This window comes from Notolepis coatsorum (assembly GCF_963971535.1).
Source record: "Notolepis coatsorum genome assembly, chromosome: 2".
In the NCBI taxonomy this organism is placed as follows: Eukaryota; Metazoa; Chordata; class Actinopteri; order Aulopiformes; family Paralepididae; genus Notolepis; species Notolepis coatsorum.
The window spans coordinates 205,241,227-205,261,632 of record NC_140166.1 but is presented as its reverse complement, the minus strand read 5'-3'; the positions used below and the strand labels follow the sequence as shown (position 1 = coordinate 205,261,632).

Here is a 20,406-nt window from a genome sequence, read left to right as displayed (position 1 = left end):
GGAGCTAATGCACGATGGCAGTTTTTTAAGGTCTGCAGTTTTCCCACCACCATAAAGAGGATGGTGGCAACGTATGAGGACCTGCATCCGTGTTGATCCCTGCCTGGCTGAATACCCTGTACCTGTTTTGACCACTGTCTGGCTGACTATTCCGTACCCGTGTATCGACCCCTGCCTGTCTGACTCTCCTGTCCCGCGGACGCCCCTGGACTGTACGAGTGCTCCCCCCGTGTATCGACCCCTGCCTGAATACCTGACCATTCTATTATTATTAAATATACCCAAACTGGGTTTTAACAAGATCTGTCTGCCAAGTCTCATTATCTGCACATTGGGTTGAGTACATTGTACATTGGGTACATGTCGGGTACATGTCGAGATACTTCCCAAAGGTCAGTGAATACCACGACCACAACACCAGAGGGAGTTCCACAAATCATGTCCAACCCAGATTCGGCTCAAACAAGGGACTAAACACGTTTCGCAATTATGACACAACAATGTGGAACGCCCTACCCACAGCCGTAAAATAATGTGAATCCCTACCCACTTTCAAAAAGTCCAACATGCAGGAGGAAGAGTTTAATTAAACCGACACAAGCAAAAGGGCTCATAAATACTAGGGATGTCCTGATCAAATTTTTTTGCTCCCGATCCGATCCCGATCATATGATTTTGAGTATCTACCAATACCGATCTTTCCCGATCCGATAAAAAAAAAACAAAAAAAAATATATTTATTTTTATTTTTTTTATTTTATTTTTTTATTCAACAAACATGACCATGTTCACGTCTTAAACTCATACTGACTCGAGGCCTTAGTTTTGGTTTTAAATTGCATATCATCATCCATTTATTTATTGTCACACAGAGCAGAAGAATTTTGCCAAAACAAACCAATAGTATCCAGCTGCAGAACGGCAGACCAGCCACACTCTCAGACCCAAACGCATTTCCTTTGATTTAAAGGGGCTATGTACTATAAATGTCATTTTTCAGTCTCTAGCATTGTATTATAGTAATAGGAGTTCGTATCAATGTGTTTTAGTGTCTAAATACCATATTGGCGGATTGCTCTGTTTCAGCTCAGCCCCTTTCCTCCTCCAGTAAATCAGGCCATTTTGATTTGAAGGCCTGAGTCACGTCATTCGGGCTCTGGGTAGCGCACAGTGATGCGATTGGCTCTGTGGTTGGAGCTAATGCCCGCCCCCATTCTACCTAGACTAGACAGCGAGTGGAGGAAGCCACTTCCTCAGCTGCGAGGCGGAGTGGGGCCTGTGCGCTCTGGAGGGAGAGAAAGGAAGAGAGAGGGAGAGAGAGATGGAGAGAGAGGGGGCACTTGGAGGGGGGGGGGGGTACCTGCCGGCCGCGAGCCACACACCCGCAAACGGGAGATTGAAAGAAAGGAAAAAAAAAAAACACAAGCTGCCGCGTCTCATCACCGAGAGCCGAGAGGGAGAGAAAGGAAGAGAGAGGGAGGGAGGGAGAGAGGGGGCCTTGCCTGTCTTTTTTTTCTCTCTCTCTCTCTCCCACCCCCTCCCTCTCTCTCTCTCTGCCGCTCGCGGACTCATCACCGAGAGGGAGAGAAAGGAAGAGAGAGGGAGAGAGGGGGCCTTGTCAATAACGGCTTTCTCTCTCTCTCTCTCTCTCTCTCTCTCTCTCTCTCTCTCTCTCTCTCTCTCTCTCTCTCTCTCTCTCTGCCGCGCGCGGACTCATCACCGAGAGGGAGAGAAAGGAAGAGAGAGGGAGAGAGGGGGCCTTGTCAATAACGGCTTTCTCTCTCTCTCTCTCTCTCTCTCTCTCTCTCTCTCTCTCTCTCTCTCTCTCTCTCTCTCTCTCTCTCTCTCTCTCTCTCTCTCTCTCTCTCTCTTCCCCCCCTCCCTCCCTCCCTCTACCAGTGCAGACTGTGGACTGACTGTCACTCAAAGTGCTTATGGGCGGAGCCAGGCCATAACAGCCTGATTTCTTGAGGCTGAAAAATGATGGTTTTGAGTACTTGATTAGAAATATAAAACAATGCATTTTTTTGAAAAAAACCTTACAAATGTCTTCAATAGACTAACAGGAATTGTGTAAAGTTGCCCAAATAGTGCTAGGAATAGCAGTACATAGCCCCTTTAATTATACATCAAATGATTTATGTCAAGGATTGCAATGCCTCGCTTGAATGAAGTTAACTTTTCACCTGGATAACGTCAACATGAATGTAATGTGAGAAATTGGGATTAAAAAAAAGAAAAGAAATGTAATTTGGGTCTTAGAGTGTGGCTGGTCTGCCGTTCTGCAGCTGGATACTATTGGTTTGTTTTGGCAAAATTCTTCTGCTCTGTGTGACAATAAATAAATGTATGATGATATGCAATTTAAAACCAAAACTAAGGCCTCAGTATGAGTTTAAGACGTGAACATGGTCATGTTTGTTGAATAAAAAAAATAAGGTTAAATAAATAAAATAAAATCCTTTTTTATTTTATTTTTTTGTCGATCCCGATCTTCGGACATCGGGACATCCCTAATAAATACTACATCTTCCATGTAAGAGACTCTGAACTGTTCAGATCAATATCGTTTTCAAAACGATTTGTATTTGTTTATAAATGTTAAATAAATGGGTTAGATGTATTCTGGGGTTACATTTTGCTTTGGGAACTCAAAGAACAAGGGCCAGTCCTGAAAACAAGCCCCAATACATTGTAATAAATATAACATGACGACATCAAACCACTTCAACTAGATATCAGAGATCCCTTGTGTGTATGTGTGATGACATCAGGCCCAGATGGGAAGCTCTAATGCCATCTCTGAATCTGGGTCTCTGCTCTGAGCCACACTGATGACCGCCAGTTAATGACCTGGCTAACACACTGTGTGTCGAGCATCAGCACAGCCACTACACTGTGTGTAGAGCATCAGCACAACCACTACACTGTGTGTAGAGCATCAGCACAGCCACTACACTGTGTGTAGAGCATCAGCACAACCACTACACTGTGTGTAGAGCATCAGCACTGCCACTATTGATCAAGTTACAGGTTGAAAAAGCCCTCAGCTCGGAACTCAGCAGAATCTGCACCTGGCTCGCTGATAACAAACTATCATTACACCTGGGTAAAACAGTCCATTCTTTTTGGATCAAATAGCAAACTCAGCAAGGCCAACGGCTTCTCAGTTACAGTGGGTGACACTATTGTCACAAGGAAAGATGAAATTACATACCTGGGTTCCATCCTAGAGGCAAATCTTTCCTTTTTTTAATCCACTTTTTCTCCCCATTTTCTATTTTTCTCCAATCCCAATTTCGTATTTCCAATTCTTCCCTCCCCTGTCTTGAACGTTGCTAGACTATGCCTCCCACTGGTCGGCTGTAGTGAGGATAGAAGCCTTGCATCACGTGTCCCCTCCGGTACACGAGGAGGCAGCCTGTCGCATCTTTTCACCGCAGCAGCTCGAACTCTCAGTGGCGAGGAGTAACGCGTGGGAGGCTCACGCTGCCCCTGATACTTCCTGATTCCGCCACACCGGCGTCACCCAACCGACCTGTAGGAGTCGCTGTCCACAACGTCCAATCACGACCCACCGGCTTTCCCACCCTCTAACACTGCCAATTGTGTTAGTATGACGGCCGGCCAAGCCTGTAGCAACGCCGAGAGCTGGGCTCGATACCAGCATATCCTGCGTTAGTGGTGAGCGCCTTGCCCACTGCGCCACTCAGCCGCCCTGAGGCAAATCTTTCCTGTGACAAAATGGCAACCAATGTAATCAAAAAAGTCAACCAACAAACAAGATTCTTGTACCGGATCTCCTCTCTGGTAAACAAGAATACCCTGAAGACTCTAACAGGAGCACTCATTCAAGGGTACTATGACTATGCTTGCACCTCATGGTACCAAAGCACCTCAAAGGCACTAAAAACAAGATTACAATAAACATCACAAAACAAACTGGTAAGACTACTGCTTGACCTTACTCCTAAAACCCACCTCATCCCTGCCCATTTTGACAACCTAGGATGGCTTAGAGTAGACGACAGAGTACAGCAACTTGCAATGGGCCTGGTCTACAAGATACACTACACCACTAAGGTACCCATGTACATGTCGAGATACTTCCCAAAGGTCAGTGAATACCATGACCACAACACCAGAGGGAGTTCCACAAATCATGTCCAACCCAGATTCGGCTCAAACAAGGGACTAAACACGCTTCGCAATTATGACACAACGATGTGGAACGCCCTACCCACAGCCGTAAAAGAATGTGAATCCCTACCCACTTTCAAAACTGCTCTAAAAAAGCACATACGGGAGGCCGCAATTCGAAACTGGTCAACCAACGAGTCCATGTACAGTTCCCCCCCACCCCCCCAATGTACAGTTTCCTCCCCCTCAAATGTATATATTCTCTTTTAGAAACTCTGTCTGTAAATAAACAGTACTGTATATGTATATAGCACCAACCTCCTCCAATGTACAGTTTCTACGTCAAATGTATATACTCTCTTTTCTGGACACTTTTTGTATCACAAACAGTACTGTATTTGCAAATCTGGTATGTCATAAATGTATAGATGTAGCAGTACTGTCTATCTGTATGTCATGTATGTCATATAATGGTATGATGAATTGAAAATGGGGGACCCTGATGTAAACAAGACGAAAGTCTTTCTCTGGTCTGCATCCCCTTAACAATTGTATGTATTGAGCTGTACTGTACTGTACCCATTCTGCAATCTGTTAATAAAGTTTTCAATCAATCAATCAATCAATGTATGTCATAAATGTTATGAATTGAAAATGGGGGACCCTGATGTAAACAAGACGAACGTCTTTCTCTGGTCTGCATCCCAGAGAACTTGCAATTGCAATTGCAATTGTGTGTATTGAGCCGTACTGTATTGTACCCATTCTGCAATCTGTTAATAAAATGTTCAATCAATCAATCAATCAATCAATCAAACGTGTGGGCCATCTAAATCTGGCACTTAATGTGCAGAATGTATCCACAAGAGGGCGATAAAGAACACGACATGAGATGACAGCAAAATAGATCCACAATGATACAATTTGTTGGCACATTTATTTAGGGTATTTATATCATCAGTGTCCAATCCATCACTTGGACTCTGTCATATATATATTTTCTGGAATAGAATAAAAGGGATTTCACTTGATGTATTCACTATATTGCCATGTTTAAAGTTATCGATATTTTCTGTATATTAAAAACCGTGTATGCATTATGTTTGTGCATATTTCAATACGAGTACAAATAGTCATTACTATGTCAAATGACTGTGGACAAACATACAATGAGTCTTGTTTTTATCATACAAAGTCCCAACACAACCTTTTGTGCAAATAGACAAGTCTGGGGAGGAAGTGTTGGGGATTCTATAACAGCTCATTGACGACCCTGAATGAAAACAGACAACTAATTTTGACTACCAGTCAGGTCCTTAATTTGACCTTTGTCAAACACATATTGCCATCATGAATAAGAAAAACAAATCCTATCATTTCACAACGTAGTTTTATCATTTCAAAATCTAAACAGGTAAAATTGTCAAAGCAAACTATTGTTTAAAACCATCTGGATACTAAACACAGTGCGAATTATTATGCCAGCACCTGGTCAACATGGTCAGTTATGCAAACACCTACATTCACTAACAACTACATTCACTAACAAATCGATATGATTCTTAATAAAGAAATACTGAGCCCAACGTAGGCTACACCCATCACTTGTCATTCAGAAGGATTCTTCCTCGTCATCCAAATGGAGTCCAGTCGCAGTTGGACTCTTCACTTGTAAATTATGTGAGTTAGTTAGTCACGATCCAGGGTCTCTTCATATTCAGGTCATGCTGTGAACACTCCTTCTGATCAGACTCCGTGCTACATCCAGCTGTTGCAGCCAGGATCTCTCTGTGAAGGTGCTGTATCAATGGGAAACAAAGATATTAATAGTTTATATAGTGCAAGATAATTGAGGTTTGTCTCTACTTAACCATTGCTTTCTCTAGTAACAAATACATGTGTATATATATATAAATAAATACATGTGGGGTGTGTATATATACATTATTGCAGAGTTTGAATTGTTGATGCTTTTCAACAATTGATGTTGATGCTAATCCATTGAAAAACTAAATATACAGTAGCTCTGTTTTATTCTAGCAAATTAAATCCTTGCATCAAGAGTTCAGTCAACTAGAAAATTGAATCATGTCTCCATTCCTATTTTCATTTGTAGGAATTGGTGGTAGGGCAACCAATTTATTCATGACTGAATTTCAGAGTTTCAGCTGCAAGATAGCCTAGCTTAGCACAAATTAATGGAAATGGATACGGATTATCTTAAAACTGTTGAGGTGTTTTTGTCCAACAGCTAGGCTAGCTGATCTGTATCCACTTCCATTCATTTGTACTAAGCTAGGCTAGCTTGCAGCCGGATAGCTCCTAATACTAATACTCCCTCTGACCAATATCATATACAATATTACTGATGTTGTATAGCGAAGAGGGCATTTCAAAGATCCACTAGGACTCTTGTTGATATTGATATCACATATTTTATGATACAGAAAGTATGTGACTGTTCACAGTATTTTACTAAGCACTCAACATTTGCATACTGTGTATTCAAAATGGACTGACCTGGCCATAGCTAAACAGTATATGGCATTTTCTCTCGGGGTACGGCCACAGTGGCGAGAGCAGGACTCTAAAGAGGTTAGGATGTGGGAGGAGTCTGGCGATGCATAGATGGACAGTGGCCTGGGATTGGTGTCTCGGGGGATGGGCGGCAGTGGGACCCTGTTCCTCCATTGGCTGTTGTTATCTTCCTTGTCCAATAGGCAGCCCTCTCCGCTCTTTCCGCTGTGCTTCTGTGCCTTTAAACTCTCATTGGCGTTTGCAGTGCACACAGAACGCAGCTTACGTAGAGCTTGTGACGTCCCCTGAGATGGCAATATGGAGGGGCGATGGAGGCTAACAGAGGTCAAAGGTTGCAAAGCCCTTCCTCTGACCCCTCTGCGTGCCTTGGTTCCCCTCGTCCTGGGCTTGCTAGACATCTTCGTGTGGTTGAACCCATCCACCAGCACTGTATCCTCCACCCTGGCTCTCGGCAAAGCCCTGATATCCTGGCGCCGTTTAAAGGCTGCCCTCCTCTGCCCCGATCTCGCCCAGCGCTTCACCTGGAGGTAGACGCGCATGGGGAGGGATATCTTCGGCAAGGAGACCGCAGAGCACAGCTTGTTTCCCAGGTAGCGCACGCACTCTCCGTGCCCGTGCCTGATGGCGATCTGCAAAGGGTCGCGACCTTCGGGGTCCCGACGGGCCAAGGTTAAAAGATTGTTGCTGATGAAGAGTTTGAGGATGAGGAGCTGACCGCGCTCGGCGGCAACATGGACGGGACACTTGGCGGTGTCTGGGTGGGCGGTTTGGCGGCACCACTGGCGGAAGGGGTGGACCCCCACTGGGGTCTCAGCATGGACTCCTTTCTCCAGTAGCCAGCCAGCGAGGCCGAGGTGTCCTAGGAAGGCCGCGATGTAGAGTGCCACCCGCAGCTGGAACCTGGAGTAGAATAAATGGTAAATGATGCATTTATATAACAGCTTTTATATAACAGCTTTCATACAATTTTGTTCCTCAGATTCACCCATTCACTCATTCACCAACGGCGGAGGCAACCATGCAAAGTGCCAACCTGCTCATCGGGAGCAGTTAGGGGTTAAGTGTCTTGCAGGAATCTAACCGGGAACCTCTGGATTACCAGACGACTGCTCTACCTCCTGAGCCACTGTCATCCCACATAAGAATAAAAGGATATTGCATCTGATGATGTATTCAGTAACTTCAAAATATGGACCTATTTAAAGTATGCACTTTGACCATCTGAAGGTTCAATCAATGTGACATACTATTATGGCAACGCTGAATGCTGAAATACAAGGTTTCGTTTTCAAGTGAAAATCAATCGGAATAAGATGTGGGCCTACAATGATTGATTGAAGTTGAGATTTTATTTCTACAGGGCGTTTGCTGACCTCATCACCGGTTTCTCTTCTGATAGGTGGGACTGGACTGTCAGTCTGTGTCCCAGGAAGCAGCCTTGAAGAAACTCCGCCCACCCGTCCCACGTGTCCAAACATAGAGTAGTCCCTACAGTAGGTAAAAAAAAAAGAAATCATTCTACCATATAAATTGTGGGATAATATACAAGATACAAGATACTTTTATTGCCACACAACCAGGTTGGTGGTATTCGTATTTGGTACAGAGTGGTTGAAGCTCTAGATATACATGAAACAGGAACATGGATACATTTACCCCCCCTTCCCAGCAATAAATACATAAATACAGCACAACATGACACAACACACGGAAGAGTCTAGTCCATCAGGTCAGGAGCTTGGTTAGTGTAAGGGGGGAGGGGGAGAGGGGGGCCAATGGAGTTCAGGGTCCGAATGGCAGTTGGGAAGAAGCTGTCCTTGAGGCAGGTGGTTTTAGCATGGATAGACTTGAAGCGCCTACCTGAGGGCAGGGGCTGAAACAGGGGTGTGAGGGGTCCTTTGCAATTTTGCTGGCACGGGTGGTTGTGCGGGAGGTGAAGATGGAGTCCAGGGAGGGAAGGTCACAACCTATGATTTTGGAGGCCTTATTGATGATGCGCTGACGTTTTTTTTTTATCCACTTTTTCTCCTCTTTTTCTATTTTTCTCCCATCCCAATTCCACAGTGCCAATTCTCCCCTCCCCTGTCTTGAACGTTGCTCGCATATGTCCCCCACTGGCCGGTTGTAGGGAGGATAGAAGCCTTGCATCACGTGTCCCCTCCGAAACACGAGGAGGCAGCCTGTCTTTTCACCTGCCAGCACGGACTCTCATTGGCGAGGTGTAACGTGTGGGAGGCTCACACTACCCCCGCTATTTCCTGTCTCTGCTGTGCAGGCGTCCCCAACCAACCTGTAGGAGTCGCTGTCCACAACGTCCAGATTACCACCCATTGACTTCCCACCCACTAACTCTGCCAATTGAGTCAGTATGACGGCTGGCCCAAGCCGGAGGCAACGCAGACAGCCGGAGTCAAACCCGGTGTCTCTTGCGTTGGTGACGAGCGTAATGTCCGCTGTGCCACCCAGCCGCCCTATGCGCTGAAGTTTGTGAATGGAGTGTTTATGTACAGAACCGTACCAGACTGGGATTGATGAGGTGAGTATGCTTTGAATGATGGCAGTATAGAATCAGACCAGCAGGTGGCGTTTGACCCTGTACCTGTTGCCTGAGGATGTACAGACGCTGCTGGGCCTTTTTTGTGATGGATGGAGGTGGTGTTGGTGTCCCATTTTAAGTTATTGTTGATGTGGGTACAGAGGAATTTGAGTGTGTCCGTCAGGTTTTTTTTTTTATCCACTTTTTCTCCCATTTTCTATATTTTCTCCCATCCCAATTTCGTATCATCCAATTCAACCCTCCCCTGTCACAAACGCTGTTTCTTGCCTCCCACAAGCCGGCTGCAATGTGGACTAAGTCATACATAGCACAAGTCCCCTCCGGTACTTGAGGTAACAGCAGTCGCATCTTTTCACTTGCGCAGCTCGATCTCTCAGCTGCCCCCGACACTTCCTGATTCTACTGCGCAGGCGCACCAACCGACCTGTAGGAGTCGCTGTCCACAACGCCCGATCCCCACCCTTCAGTTTCCCTCCCCGTAATACGGCCAATGTGTATTACTGTGGACGACCAGCTAAACTGAAAGCAAATGTGGAGCGCTGGGCTCGAACAGGCGAGCCCAGCGTCTCCAGATTTCGTGGCGAGCGCCTTGCCCACTACGCCACGTAGCCGCCCGGTGTGTCCGTCAGGGTTATGGATTGGTCAGAGATTGATAGTGGCCGTTTGGGTGTTTTTTTCAGCAGTCCTGAAATCAATGGCTATTTCTGTGGTTTTGGAGGTGTTGAGCAGGAGGTTGTTGATGGAGCACCATCTCGCTGCTCTGTCCACTCATTGTTATCTTTGATCAGGCCGAGGATGGTGGTGTTGTCTGCATATTTAAAAATGTTGACTGAGCTGTCCAGGGAGATGAGTTGATTTGTGTAGAGGGAGAAGAGCCAGGGGGAGAGCACACAGCCCTGAGAGGCACCAGTTCTGAGTGTCAGGGAGCGAGATGTGAGATTGTTTATCTTGACTGTTTGGGTTCTGTTGCTGAGGAAGTCAAGGATCCAGTAGTTTATGGCCAGGTTGATGTTCATGTCCTGTAGCTTAGGAGAATAGTTTATTGGGGAGATGGTGGCTGATCTGAAGTCGATAAACAGGATGCATGCGTAGGTGTTTCCAGGTGTAGGAGTGTGTGGTGGTGGTGGTGGAGTACCAAGCTAATGGCATCCTCTACCTGTTGGCACGGTAAGCAAATTGATATGGGTCTAGTTGGGATGATATCATATTATGGAGGATTTGAGGTAGTCTAGGACCAGGTGCTCAAATGACTTCATTGCTATAGATGTGAAAATATAACACATATTGTGAAACCATGCTAATAAACTCATCCCCAAGGTAAAGTCATTCACAAACTCTTAAAGATTCTGTGGCAGAACATTCATAGTGTAACCGAGTGGATTTGAACCTGGGACCATAGGATCCACCAAAGGGTCAGACCGGGTAACAGGCGCTAGTTGACTGCGACCGACTTGTTAGTAGTTTACAGTCGTCCTCCCTCGTCCATGTGTGCACTTTCCCAGGGTTAAGGCACAGAGACCTGGATACAGATTCACAGGGCAGTGAGATCCCACCACTGTCTGTCACCAATGTAACCGAGTGGATTTGAACCTGGGACCATAGGATCCATAGGTTCAACAGACAACCACACTAACCAGCTGAGCTAAAGGGATTGATTGATTGATTGAAAAGTTTATTAACAGATTGCAGAATGGGTACAGTACAGTACAGCTCAATACATACAATTGTTAAGAGGATGCAGACCTGAGAAAGACTTTCGTCTTGTTTCCATCAGGGTCCCCCATTTTCAATTCATCATAGTGTCAGACTTGTTAGTAGTTTACAACAGGGGCGTCCATTTGGTATGGCAAGGTATGGCACTCGCCATACCTTGGCAAATAAAAATGTAAAAAAAAAAGATTTACTTTTTTTTTTTTACAATTTTTTATGTTGATTTAGAATTCGAATGTCAACATTATGAACGAAGCTTCGAACTATTCGGTACAGCCCTAGCATGTTTTGATATTGTCAATTATCTCACTTTTACTAGGTGACTTTTACTGTGACTAACTGAAATATGCCCAAAAAAAAAGGAAAATGGACATAGGGACGTTTTTTTATCAAAGGGCAGCAGAGACAAGTGATACAGGGACACAGGTAAGGTCTGGCTTAGTGATTATAATAGTGCAGTTCAGCATTCAGTAACCCATACTTTTTGTGAATGTGTTTTTGATACTACATTCTGTTGAACACACACCTCAAAACCGTACCTAAGGAAAATTGGCTCAATTGCAAGAAAAATAATAGACAGTTATGATATTACATTCTGCATAATTCGTATGCAAAATATTGTGGTTCCCTGCTTTAGTCTGTTGACACATTTCTATACTAAAAATGCTTGTGTAGTCCTGTGTCATACCTAAATGTCATATAACTGAATTGTATAGAAACAACTCACCAAAAGTGACTATTGCACAACTGATTTGACAAAAAAAAAACTACCAAGGGGGGGAAACACCCCCCCCCCCCCCCAATCCTCGCCATACCTTGCCTTTTACTGAAAGGACGCCACTGGTTTACAATAGTAACACACAAACACAAATCAACCACAGACAGACGCACAGAAAGCCAATAGTATCCAGCTGCAGCCGTTCAGACCAGCGCTTACAAGCCCCGCACATACAAGCCCCGCACATAGCAACCCCTCGCTTCCATTGGCTGATTTTGGTGACGTGATTTTGGGTCACGTTGCACGTTGCACTGCGGGATTGATTGATTGATTGATTGATTGAAAACTTTATTAACAGATTGCCGTATGATTTGGGTCACGTTGCACTGCGGGATTGATTGATTGATTGATTGATTGATTGATTGATTCATTGATTCATTGATTGATTGATTGAAAACTTTATTAACAGATTGATTGATTGATTGAAAACTTTATTAACAGATTGCCGAATGGGTACACGTGACCACAGGCCCTGATTGATTGATTGAAAACTTTATTAACAGATTGTAGAATGGGTACACGTGACCTGACCGATTGATTGATTGATTGATTGATTGATTGATTGAAAACTTTATTAACAGATTGCAGAATGGGTACAGTGACCGATTGATTGATTGATTGATTGATTGATTGATTGATTTATTGATTGATTGATTGAAAACTTTATTAACAGATTGCAGAATGCAGTACAGCTCAATACACACAATTGTTAAGGGGATGCAGACCATGCAGTACTGTTACATTTGTGACATACAGTAAATATATACAAGGGGGAGGGAACTGTACATTTATGATGAATTGAAAATGGGGGACCCTGATGTAAACAAGACGGAAGTCTTTCTCTGGTCTGCATCCCCTTAACAATTGTGTGTATTGAGCTGTACTGCAGATATATTTCAATTGCCTTACTTATTTACATAAGTATTATAGGCCTACAGCAGTATTGTACAGACAGTCTGTGTGAAGTCTGTGTGGTGACTGTCCCCTCACGTGCACCATGCACTTACCTGGACTTGATAATCACTGTTACCACTCATCATGCACTTTATTTAAAATATTCTGTTATGTACAGTGTTATATGTGTTTCATGTATGTATATATTGTACTACGGTCTGTGGGAGCTCCCCTGAAATTTCACTCACGGTCATATAAGAGTTTTAATGTACCATGTACAGACATTGGATTTTCTACCCATAATTTGATTTAAAACATTCCATAGATTTTTACCATCATTTCTCACATCATATAACCATGGTTTAAAATATTCCCTTTTTCTCACCTTATTTAACTTTGTGACTTGATTACGTAAGGAACGGTACTTTTGTCTGTCATCTGCAGAACTGGAACACACTGATGCTTTTTTGGCTACAGTATGTCTCTCTCATTCATTAAAATTCATTAAAAGCTACTATCTATCCATGGGGCTGATTTGTTTCTGACATAAATAAGTCCAGTGCAACCTCTGGGTCATCCTCACAACATACCTCCTCCCAGTTTATACCCAACATTTCATTAATAAAACCTTCTACATTAAAACTCTTATATGACCGTGAGTGAAATTTCAGGGGAGCTCCCACAGACCGTAGTACAATATATACATACATGAAACACATATAACACTGTACATAACAGAATATTTTAAATAAAGTGCATGATGAGTGGTAACAGTGATTATCAAGTCCAGGTAAGTGCATGGTGCACGTGAGGGGACAGTCAATGAGCGTTTAACAGTCTGACTGCTTGGGGGAAAAAGCTGTTCTTAAATATTTAACTCTTGGCATGTATGGACCGGTATCTCCTCCCTGAGGGAAGGAGCTGAAAGAGGTGATGTGCTGGGTGAGACTGGTCCTTGATGATACACTTGGAGCGGTGGAGGCAGCGGGAGGTGAAGACGGAGGTGATGTTTGATAGAGGAGTCCCGACAATCCTGCCTGCCGCCTTCACCACCCTCTGTAGAGCCTCTTGCTCTGCCTTTGTGCAGCTGGATAACCACACAGACTTCACACAGACTGTCTGTACAATACTGCTGTAGGCCTATAATACTTATGTAAATAAGTAAGGCAATTGAAATATATCTGCAGTACAGCTCAATACACACAATTGTTAAGGGGATGCAGACCAGAGAAAGACTTCCGTCTTGTTTACATCAGGGTCCCCCATTTTCAATTCATCATAAATGTACAGTTCCCTCCCCCTTGTATATATTTACTGTATGTCACAAATGTAACAGTACTGCATGGTCTGCATCCCCTTAACAATTGTGTGTATTGAGCTGTACTGCATTCTGCAATCTGTTAATAAAGTTTTCAATCAATCAATCAATAAATCAATAAATCAATCAATCAATCAATCAATCAATCAATCGGTCACTGTACCCATTCTGCAATCTGTTAATAAAGTTTTCAATCAATCAATCAATCAATCAATCAATCAATCAATCGGTCAGGTCACGTGTACCCATTCTACAATCTGTTAATAAAGTTTTCAATCAATCAATCAGGGCCTGTGGTCACGTGTACCCATTCGGCAATCTGTTAATAAAGTTTTCAATCAATCAATCAATCTGTTAATAAAGTTTTCAATCAATCAATCAATCAATCAATGAATCAATGAATCAATCAATCAATCAATCAATCAATCAATCCCGCAGTGCAACGTGACCCAAATCATACGGCAATCTGTTAATAAAGTTTTCAATCAATCAATCAATCAATCCCGCAGTGCAACGTGCAACGTGACCCAAAATCACGTCACCAAAATCAGCCAATGGAAGCGAGGGGTTGCTATGTGCGGGGCTTGTATGTGCGGGGCTTGTAAGCGCTGGTCTGAACGGCTGCCAGAAAGCAGGTCGTACCCGCTTCAATTTTATAGTCGTGCAGTTGGTTGCAGTCGTAGAGTTGCACACCAGGGGGCGTGCTGAGTCTGAAGGTGCTGACGGGGAGACCACACTGGTGGGAGACGAGGGACTTGAGTCTGGCCACGGAGGAACTCAGGGGGAACGTGGCTCCCATGACGGGAAAAGTCTCTCTCATCACGGCATTGAACACGCGCAACACCGGCTTTTGTTCATTCTGACAAAGTAGATAGAATACAGGAAGGAAAGAAGTGGCATACGAGGAAGGTGTGAGAGGATTTCACAATATATGGTCAGTGTATTATTAATATACAATTACAGTTTAGACAGTTTAGTCATTTAGCTGACGCTTCGCTTTGATCCAAAGCGACTTAATATCGGGATGCCCTGATATTAAATTGGGATCTCCTGAAAAGTTCCTAATCCATCTAAAATGAAAAGTAATCATATGTTATTGCATTTCTTTTAAATGTTAAACTAATAAAACAGGTTAAATACCAGTGGAATGATCTCGTGAGATTTGCTGCTCCCCGGTGGTGGCTGAAGTGAGGTGTAGACAAGTCAAGTTAGGGCCCTCAAATATAATTTTGTTTGACCACTGGGAGGCTATTTCTGTCTGCCAGGCTCCAAATAGACATAGCATCACTGTTGACAGAGTACAAACTAGGGGCTGTCAGTGTCTGCCTGGTTGTCTGCATTGCTCTCTGTTACAACAATAAAAACGCAATACGCAAAGCATGATGATCCCATAATTTTATCTCCAACGGAAATGGGTCAGGAAGTTGGTATTCTTGATGAAAATTGTCATTTAGATTTGGGTCGTTAATATGCAGCCTAAAACGTTACTGCTTGGTAGAACTTTGATTTTAGTAGTTTTCTTTGTAACGTTCATTCACAGATGTAATGAGTTAATTATGAGAACGTGGCAGAAAACAATGACACTCGGTTTAACTCACGCATCAGTTTCAACGCAAAAGTAAGGAATTCAATGTATTTTTTGTTGCTGAAATGCAACAATGTATTAACCGATTCTCTCATTAAAAATACATTTATTTCTGTCAGAGAGCAACGCATTCATGCAATCAATGTGACACACACACACACACACACACACACACACACACACAAACTCAATCTTGCAAAGTTGCCAAGAGATGCATCTGGAATGCACTCTTAATGGTAAAACCAGGATCTTTTGTATATGTTTGACAGTTGCAGCGTATCTCGTCAATGTAAGCAAAGACCCTTGCGGTCATAAAACCATTCCCCATGGAGCAGCTTTTCACTTGGGAACACGGTGCTCCATTCCAATGCACAGTCTCCCATAAAAAGATTATAAATACAACCGACTCTGACAAAGGTGTCTTTGATAACAAATTACCCCCCAAGTGAGTATTGTGTAAATGTGACATTTAAGATCGTGTATAATGTATCCCCTGTTGTGACTTTAGCAGCATTAGAGTAAAAGGCACAGCATGTCCTTTAAGATAAATCCTCAGTGGATGATCTCAGGAACCTGAGTGGAGACTGATTAGGCTGGAGATTAACCTGTACAGCCTAAATGTAGATGTAGTAACTGACTTTTCTTCACATATTCTGCAATCATTTGACATATTAAAGGTATATATTTCACGTTGCTAACATGAATAGGATGTGTCATTAATAGGAAGTGTCTTCAATCTCGCCACAGGAGTTGGTCGAGCAGTCGACCGCAAACATCTGCTGCACCAGTAATGAGTAGCGATGCACAGACTTCCCTTCAGGTCTATGCACTCTATCGACTAAAGGTGATCGACCAAAAGCCACACACGTACACACACGTACACACACACACACACACACACACACACACACACACACACACACACACACACACACACACACCGCCTGGGGGAGGTAATAATGTTGGAGTTTGATGGTGAATGAAGGGATGAGGGAAGACACCCGCGCCTTCGTCCTTGCCTGCCCCGTCTGTGCTCGTGGGAAGGCTTGTCACCGACCGCCTGCCGGGCTCCTCCGTCCGCTGCCTGTTCCTGGTCGGCCCTGGTCACACGTCGCCCTGGACTTCGTCACCGGTCTGCCTCCCTCACACGGTAACACAGTCATTCTCACCATTGTCGATCGGTTCTCGAAGGCCGTTCACTTTGTCGCTCTCCCCAAACTTCCCTCTGTTTCAGAGACTGCGGACCTGATGGTGCTCCACGTCTTCCGCCTCCACGGGATCCCGGTGGACATCGTCTCCGACAGAGGGCCTCAGTTCATCTCCCAGGTCTGGAAGGCCTTCTGCCGAGCCCTGGGGGCCACGGTCAGCCTCTCCTCCGGATACCACCCGCAGACCAATGGCCAGTCAGAGCGGGCCAACCAGGACCTGGGGTCCGCCCTCCGCTGCGTCACGACCCGGGACCCCTCTGGCTGGAGCGCCTTCCTGCCATGGATCGAGTACGCCCACAACTCCTTGTCCTCCGCTGCCACAGGTCAGTCTCCCTTAGAGTCTTCTCTGGGCTACCAGCCTCCACTGTTCCCTACCCAGGAGGAGGAGATCTCAGTCCCCTCGGTGCAGGCGCACCTTCACCGCTGCAGGAGGATATGGGAGGACACCAGGGCCGCTCCGCTGACCAGAATCGCCGCTCTGCCAACTGCCACCGGCCCCCAGCCCCCAGCCCCCAGCCCCCAGCCCCCGACTATCAACCAGGTCAGATGGTTTGGCTCTCGTCTCGGGACCTTCCTCTAAAATCTGTTTCCCGGAAACTCACCCCTCGTTTTGTTGGTCCCTACGAAATTCTGTCTGCCATTAACCCCTCGTCGTCAGACTCAAGCTGCCATCCCATATGCGCATTCATCCCTCTTTCCATGTGTCCCAGTTGAAGCCGGTGGTCTCCGGTCCTCTGTCCCCTCCAGCTCCGGAACCTCCCCCTCAGCTGATCATTGACGACCATCCTGCCTACACCGTCCGGCAGTTACTGGACATGCGTCGTCGCGGTCGCGGCTTCCAGTACCTGGTGGACTGGGAGGGCTACGGCCCGGAGGAGCGCAGCTGGGTCTCCCGCCAGATGATCCTGTGTCCTGACCTCATCCGGGACTTCCATCGAGCCAACCCTGGCAAGCCTGGAGGGTCGCCAGGAGGCGCCTGTAGAGGGGGGGGGGTCCTGTCATAATCACGGCGAGAGCCTTCCTCTTCCCTCCTGCTTCCACACCCTTATATGGGTAGCATCCGACCCCAGCATTCCCACGCTGCCAGACGGACATCAATCAGCGCGGCTGTGAGGGATTCCCTCATCAGCAGCCCCTACTTCAACCCACGGATCCTGTCGTCCCTCGTCGCAGTGTCATCCTAACAACTTAGGTATGACGATGCACACTAGCCTTGCTGCTCTTTCTCTATTGCCTGCCTTGTCCTAACCCTTGTTCTCCCTGTGCCCAGGACCACCGCTCCCGAGCTACGCTGTCTCCAGAGACACCACCCACCTGGACGTTCCTGTGCTGCACGAGGAATGCACCTGCTCGCACCTATTGTACATTCCTGTACATCCAATGCCTGTCTGCTTGGTGCCTACATTAAAACCAACCTAAAACGCTCCATTCTCTCTCTTCCTGTGTTCTGCTATTGGGCTCCGCCACTGCTGCCCTAACAATATGTTCCTCACATTTTACCCATTCACTCACACACCGACGGCGGAGGCGACTATGCAAGGTGTCAACCTGCTCATCTGGAGCAGTTAGAGAGCAGGTTGACACCTTGCATGGTCGCCTCTGTTAAGTGTCTTGCTCAAGGACACGTTGCCCGTTAGGAGCAGGAATCGAGCCCTGCTCTACCTCCCGAGACACATTTGTGATGACTGTAAACCGTGGATTAAAACAGACCTGTGTTTTGACTTATAATGGGCTGAGGAAGTTCTATACATTTACATTTACATTTACATTTACATTTACAACTCTATCAGCTGAGTAACAATGTTCATCAAAGTGTTGAGTGCTACAGTGTAGGTTAGTTTATTAGGACAAGTGCATGACAGTAAGGTTAGTTTGGGTTAGATATTTCATTAAATTTTATATATATATATATATATATATATATATATATATATATATATATATATATATATATATATATATATATATATATATATATATATATATATATATATTTTTTTTACTTTATTTCATGTAATGATTGAAGAAGTGCGTCTTTAGTCGACGGCGAAAGATTGGACGGGTTTCGGCTGTCTTAACTGGGGTGGGTAGTTCATTCCATAAAATTCACATTATTAAAGTTTAGATGGTCAAAATTAATTGAGGGAACCTTCCAAAAGGTCCAGATGGAATTCGACATATTGAAATGCGTGTTATGCTCAGTACCTTCCTCGTGCATCGCACGGTACGGCCAGGGCTGATGCCCACGTCGGACAGAACCCAGGTGTCCAGCAGCGTCGCGCCGGCGAAGTTCAGCTCCAGGACGTGCCGGACCTGCTCGTCATCTGACAGTTGCACGTGAAAGCGATCCTATAGAAGGGAGAGGGTTGGAAACTAAAGAGAGCCACAATGGAGGAAGGCAGATTCTACTTTCCTGAAGGAATAATTTAGAGATACTGTACTTGTCATATAAAAGAGTCTCATGTCAAGGCTAATCATATCACAGACACACACGCACAAACTCAAATGCACACACAGCGACACACACAGAGACACACACACACACACACACACACACACACACACACACACACACACATATGTGTACGTGCACTACTTAGGCAAACATTTTGGCCATTGCATTGACTTACCATTGGTTAATCTCCTAGCCCCTAACCATAACAGTTATTTTATTTCCCCTACTGGGCACAGTGTTTTGTCCTCTATTGAGAAATCTGTCCCCAGTTAGCTGGTGTCACGCACACACACACACACACACGCACACACACACACACACACACACACACACACACACACACACACACACACACACACACACACACACACACACACACACACACACACACACACACACACACACACAACTCACCCATTCACACTCCCCTGCAGTGAAACAAAGCCCAAAACACAACATTTTGTTGCATAATCCTGCACCGAAAAGAAAAACAACCTTATATGGAGCACCGATGAACCAAACCGAACATGTCTTTTCTCTCTGGTAATCTTTTCAGAATCGCCATGGAGAATAAAAAAAATAAATAAAAAACATTCCCGGGGAAGGAATCCTCTTTGTGAAAATAAGTCAACAGTCCAGAACATAGTTGTGAATGGACCCCGGGCCCCTTTCTCTGCTTTTTATTACCTTAGCCATCTGCTTTATGGTCCCCACGGTTTCAACCGGAGAGATGTCAAAGGGCTCAGAGGAGCCCTCGAAGGAGACGAAGACCCTCATGGAGAGGACGAGTCCCTCTGTTCTGTTCGCCTGTCCGTCCGGCCCCTCTGCTCCTCCAGGATGCTCTGACGGCACAGAGGAGTATGTGTGTGTGTGTGTGGTGCTTGTCGGAGGCAGACCCATAGCAGGGGGGCGGGGGTCTGGGGAGAGGACACTCCTTTGCAGAGGGGGGCATGGTTGTTGGAGAACGAGGTGCAGGATGACTTTAAAGGACATTTACAAGTTACTATTTGGTATTCGTTTAAAGGAACACATCTACATTTTGGTAAATGAGCTTATTCTCCAGAGAGAGACAAGAAGATAGATACCAGTTTCCTCTCTGTGCGTTCAGTAGAAAGCTATCTGGCTGCATGTTAGCCTAGCTTAGCACAATGAATGGAAGGCCTTTCTGTGTGGAGTTTGCATGTTCTCCCCGTGCTCGCAAGGGTTCCCCCCCGATAAGATAA

At 45.1% G+C, this 20,406-nt stretch overlaps 1 protein-coding gene across 1 annotated transcript; it reads right to left on the bottom strand.

Annotated features, from left to right (window-relative positions):
• Nucleotides 1-5,105: 5,105 nt before the first annotated feature.
• LOC311223041 (protein ANKUB1-like) lies at nt 5,106-20,000 on the bottom strand. The gene is made up of 6 exons (XM_084307737.1): nt 19,871-20,000; nt 18,934-19,077; nt 14,578-14,794; nt 8,052-8,166; nt 6,661-7,578; nt 5,106-5,939 (listed from the first exon to the last, which is right to left on the bottom strand). Exons 1-6 carry the CDS (start codon nt 19,958-19,960, stop codon nt 5,858-5,860), a joined length of 1,566 nt encoding a protein of 521 aa, XP_084163863.1. The 5' UTR covers nt 19,961-20,000; the 3' UTR covers nt 5,106-5,857.
• Between the last annotated feature and the right edge of the window lie 406 nt (nt 20,001-20,406).

Excerpts from the sequence above, each read along its gene's own strand:
- LOC311223041 (XM_084307737.1), bottom strand. The coding sequence starts at position 19,960 with ATGAGGGTCTTCGTCTCCTTCGAGGGCTCCTCTGAGCCCTTTGACATC. Across the intron at positions 19,078-19,870 it reads CCATAAAGCAGATGGCTAAG|GATCGCTTTCACGTGCAACT; the intron begins GTAATAAAAAGC and ends TCCCTTCTATAG. Across the intron at positions 8,167-14,577 it reads CGACTATAAAATTGAAGCGG|GGACTACTCTATGTTTGGAC; the intron begins GTACGACCTGCT and ends TACCTACTGTAG.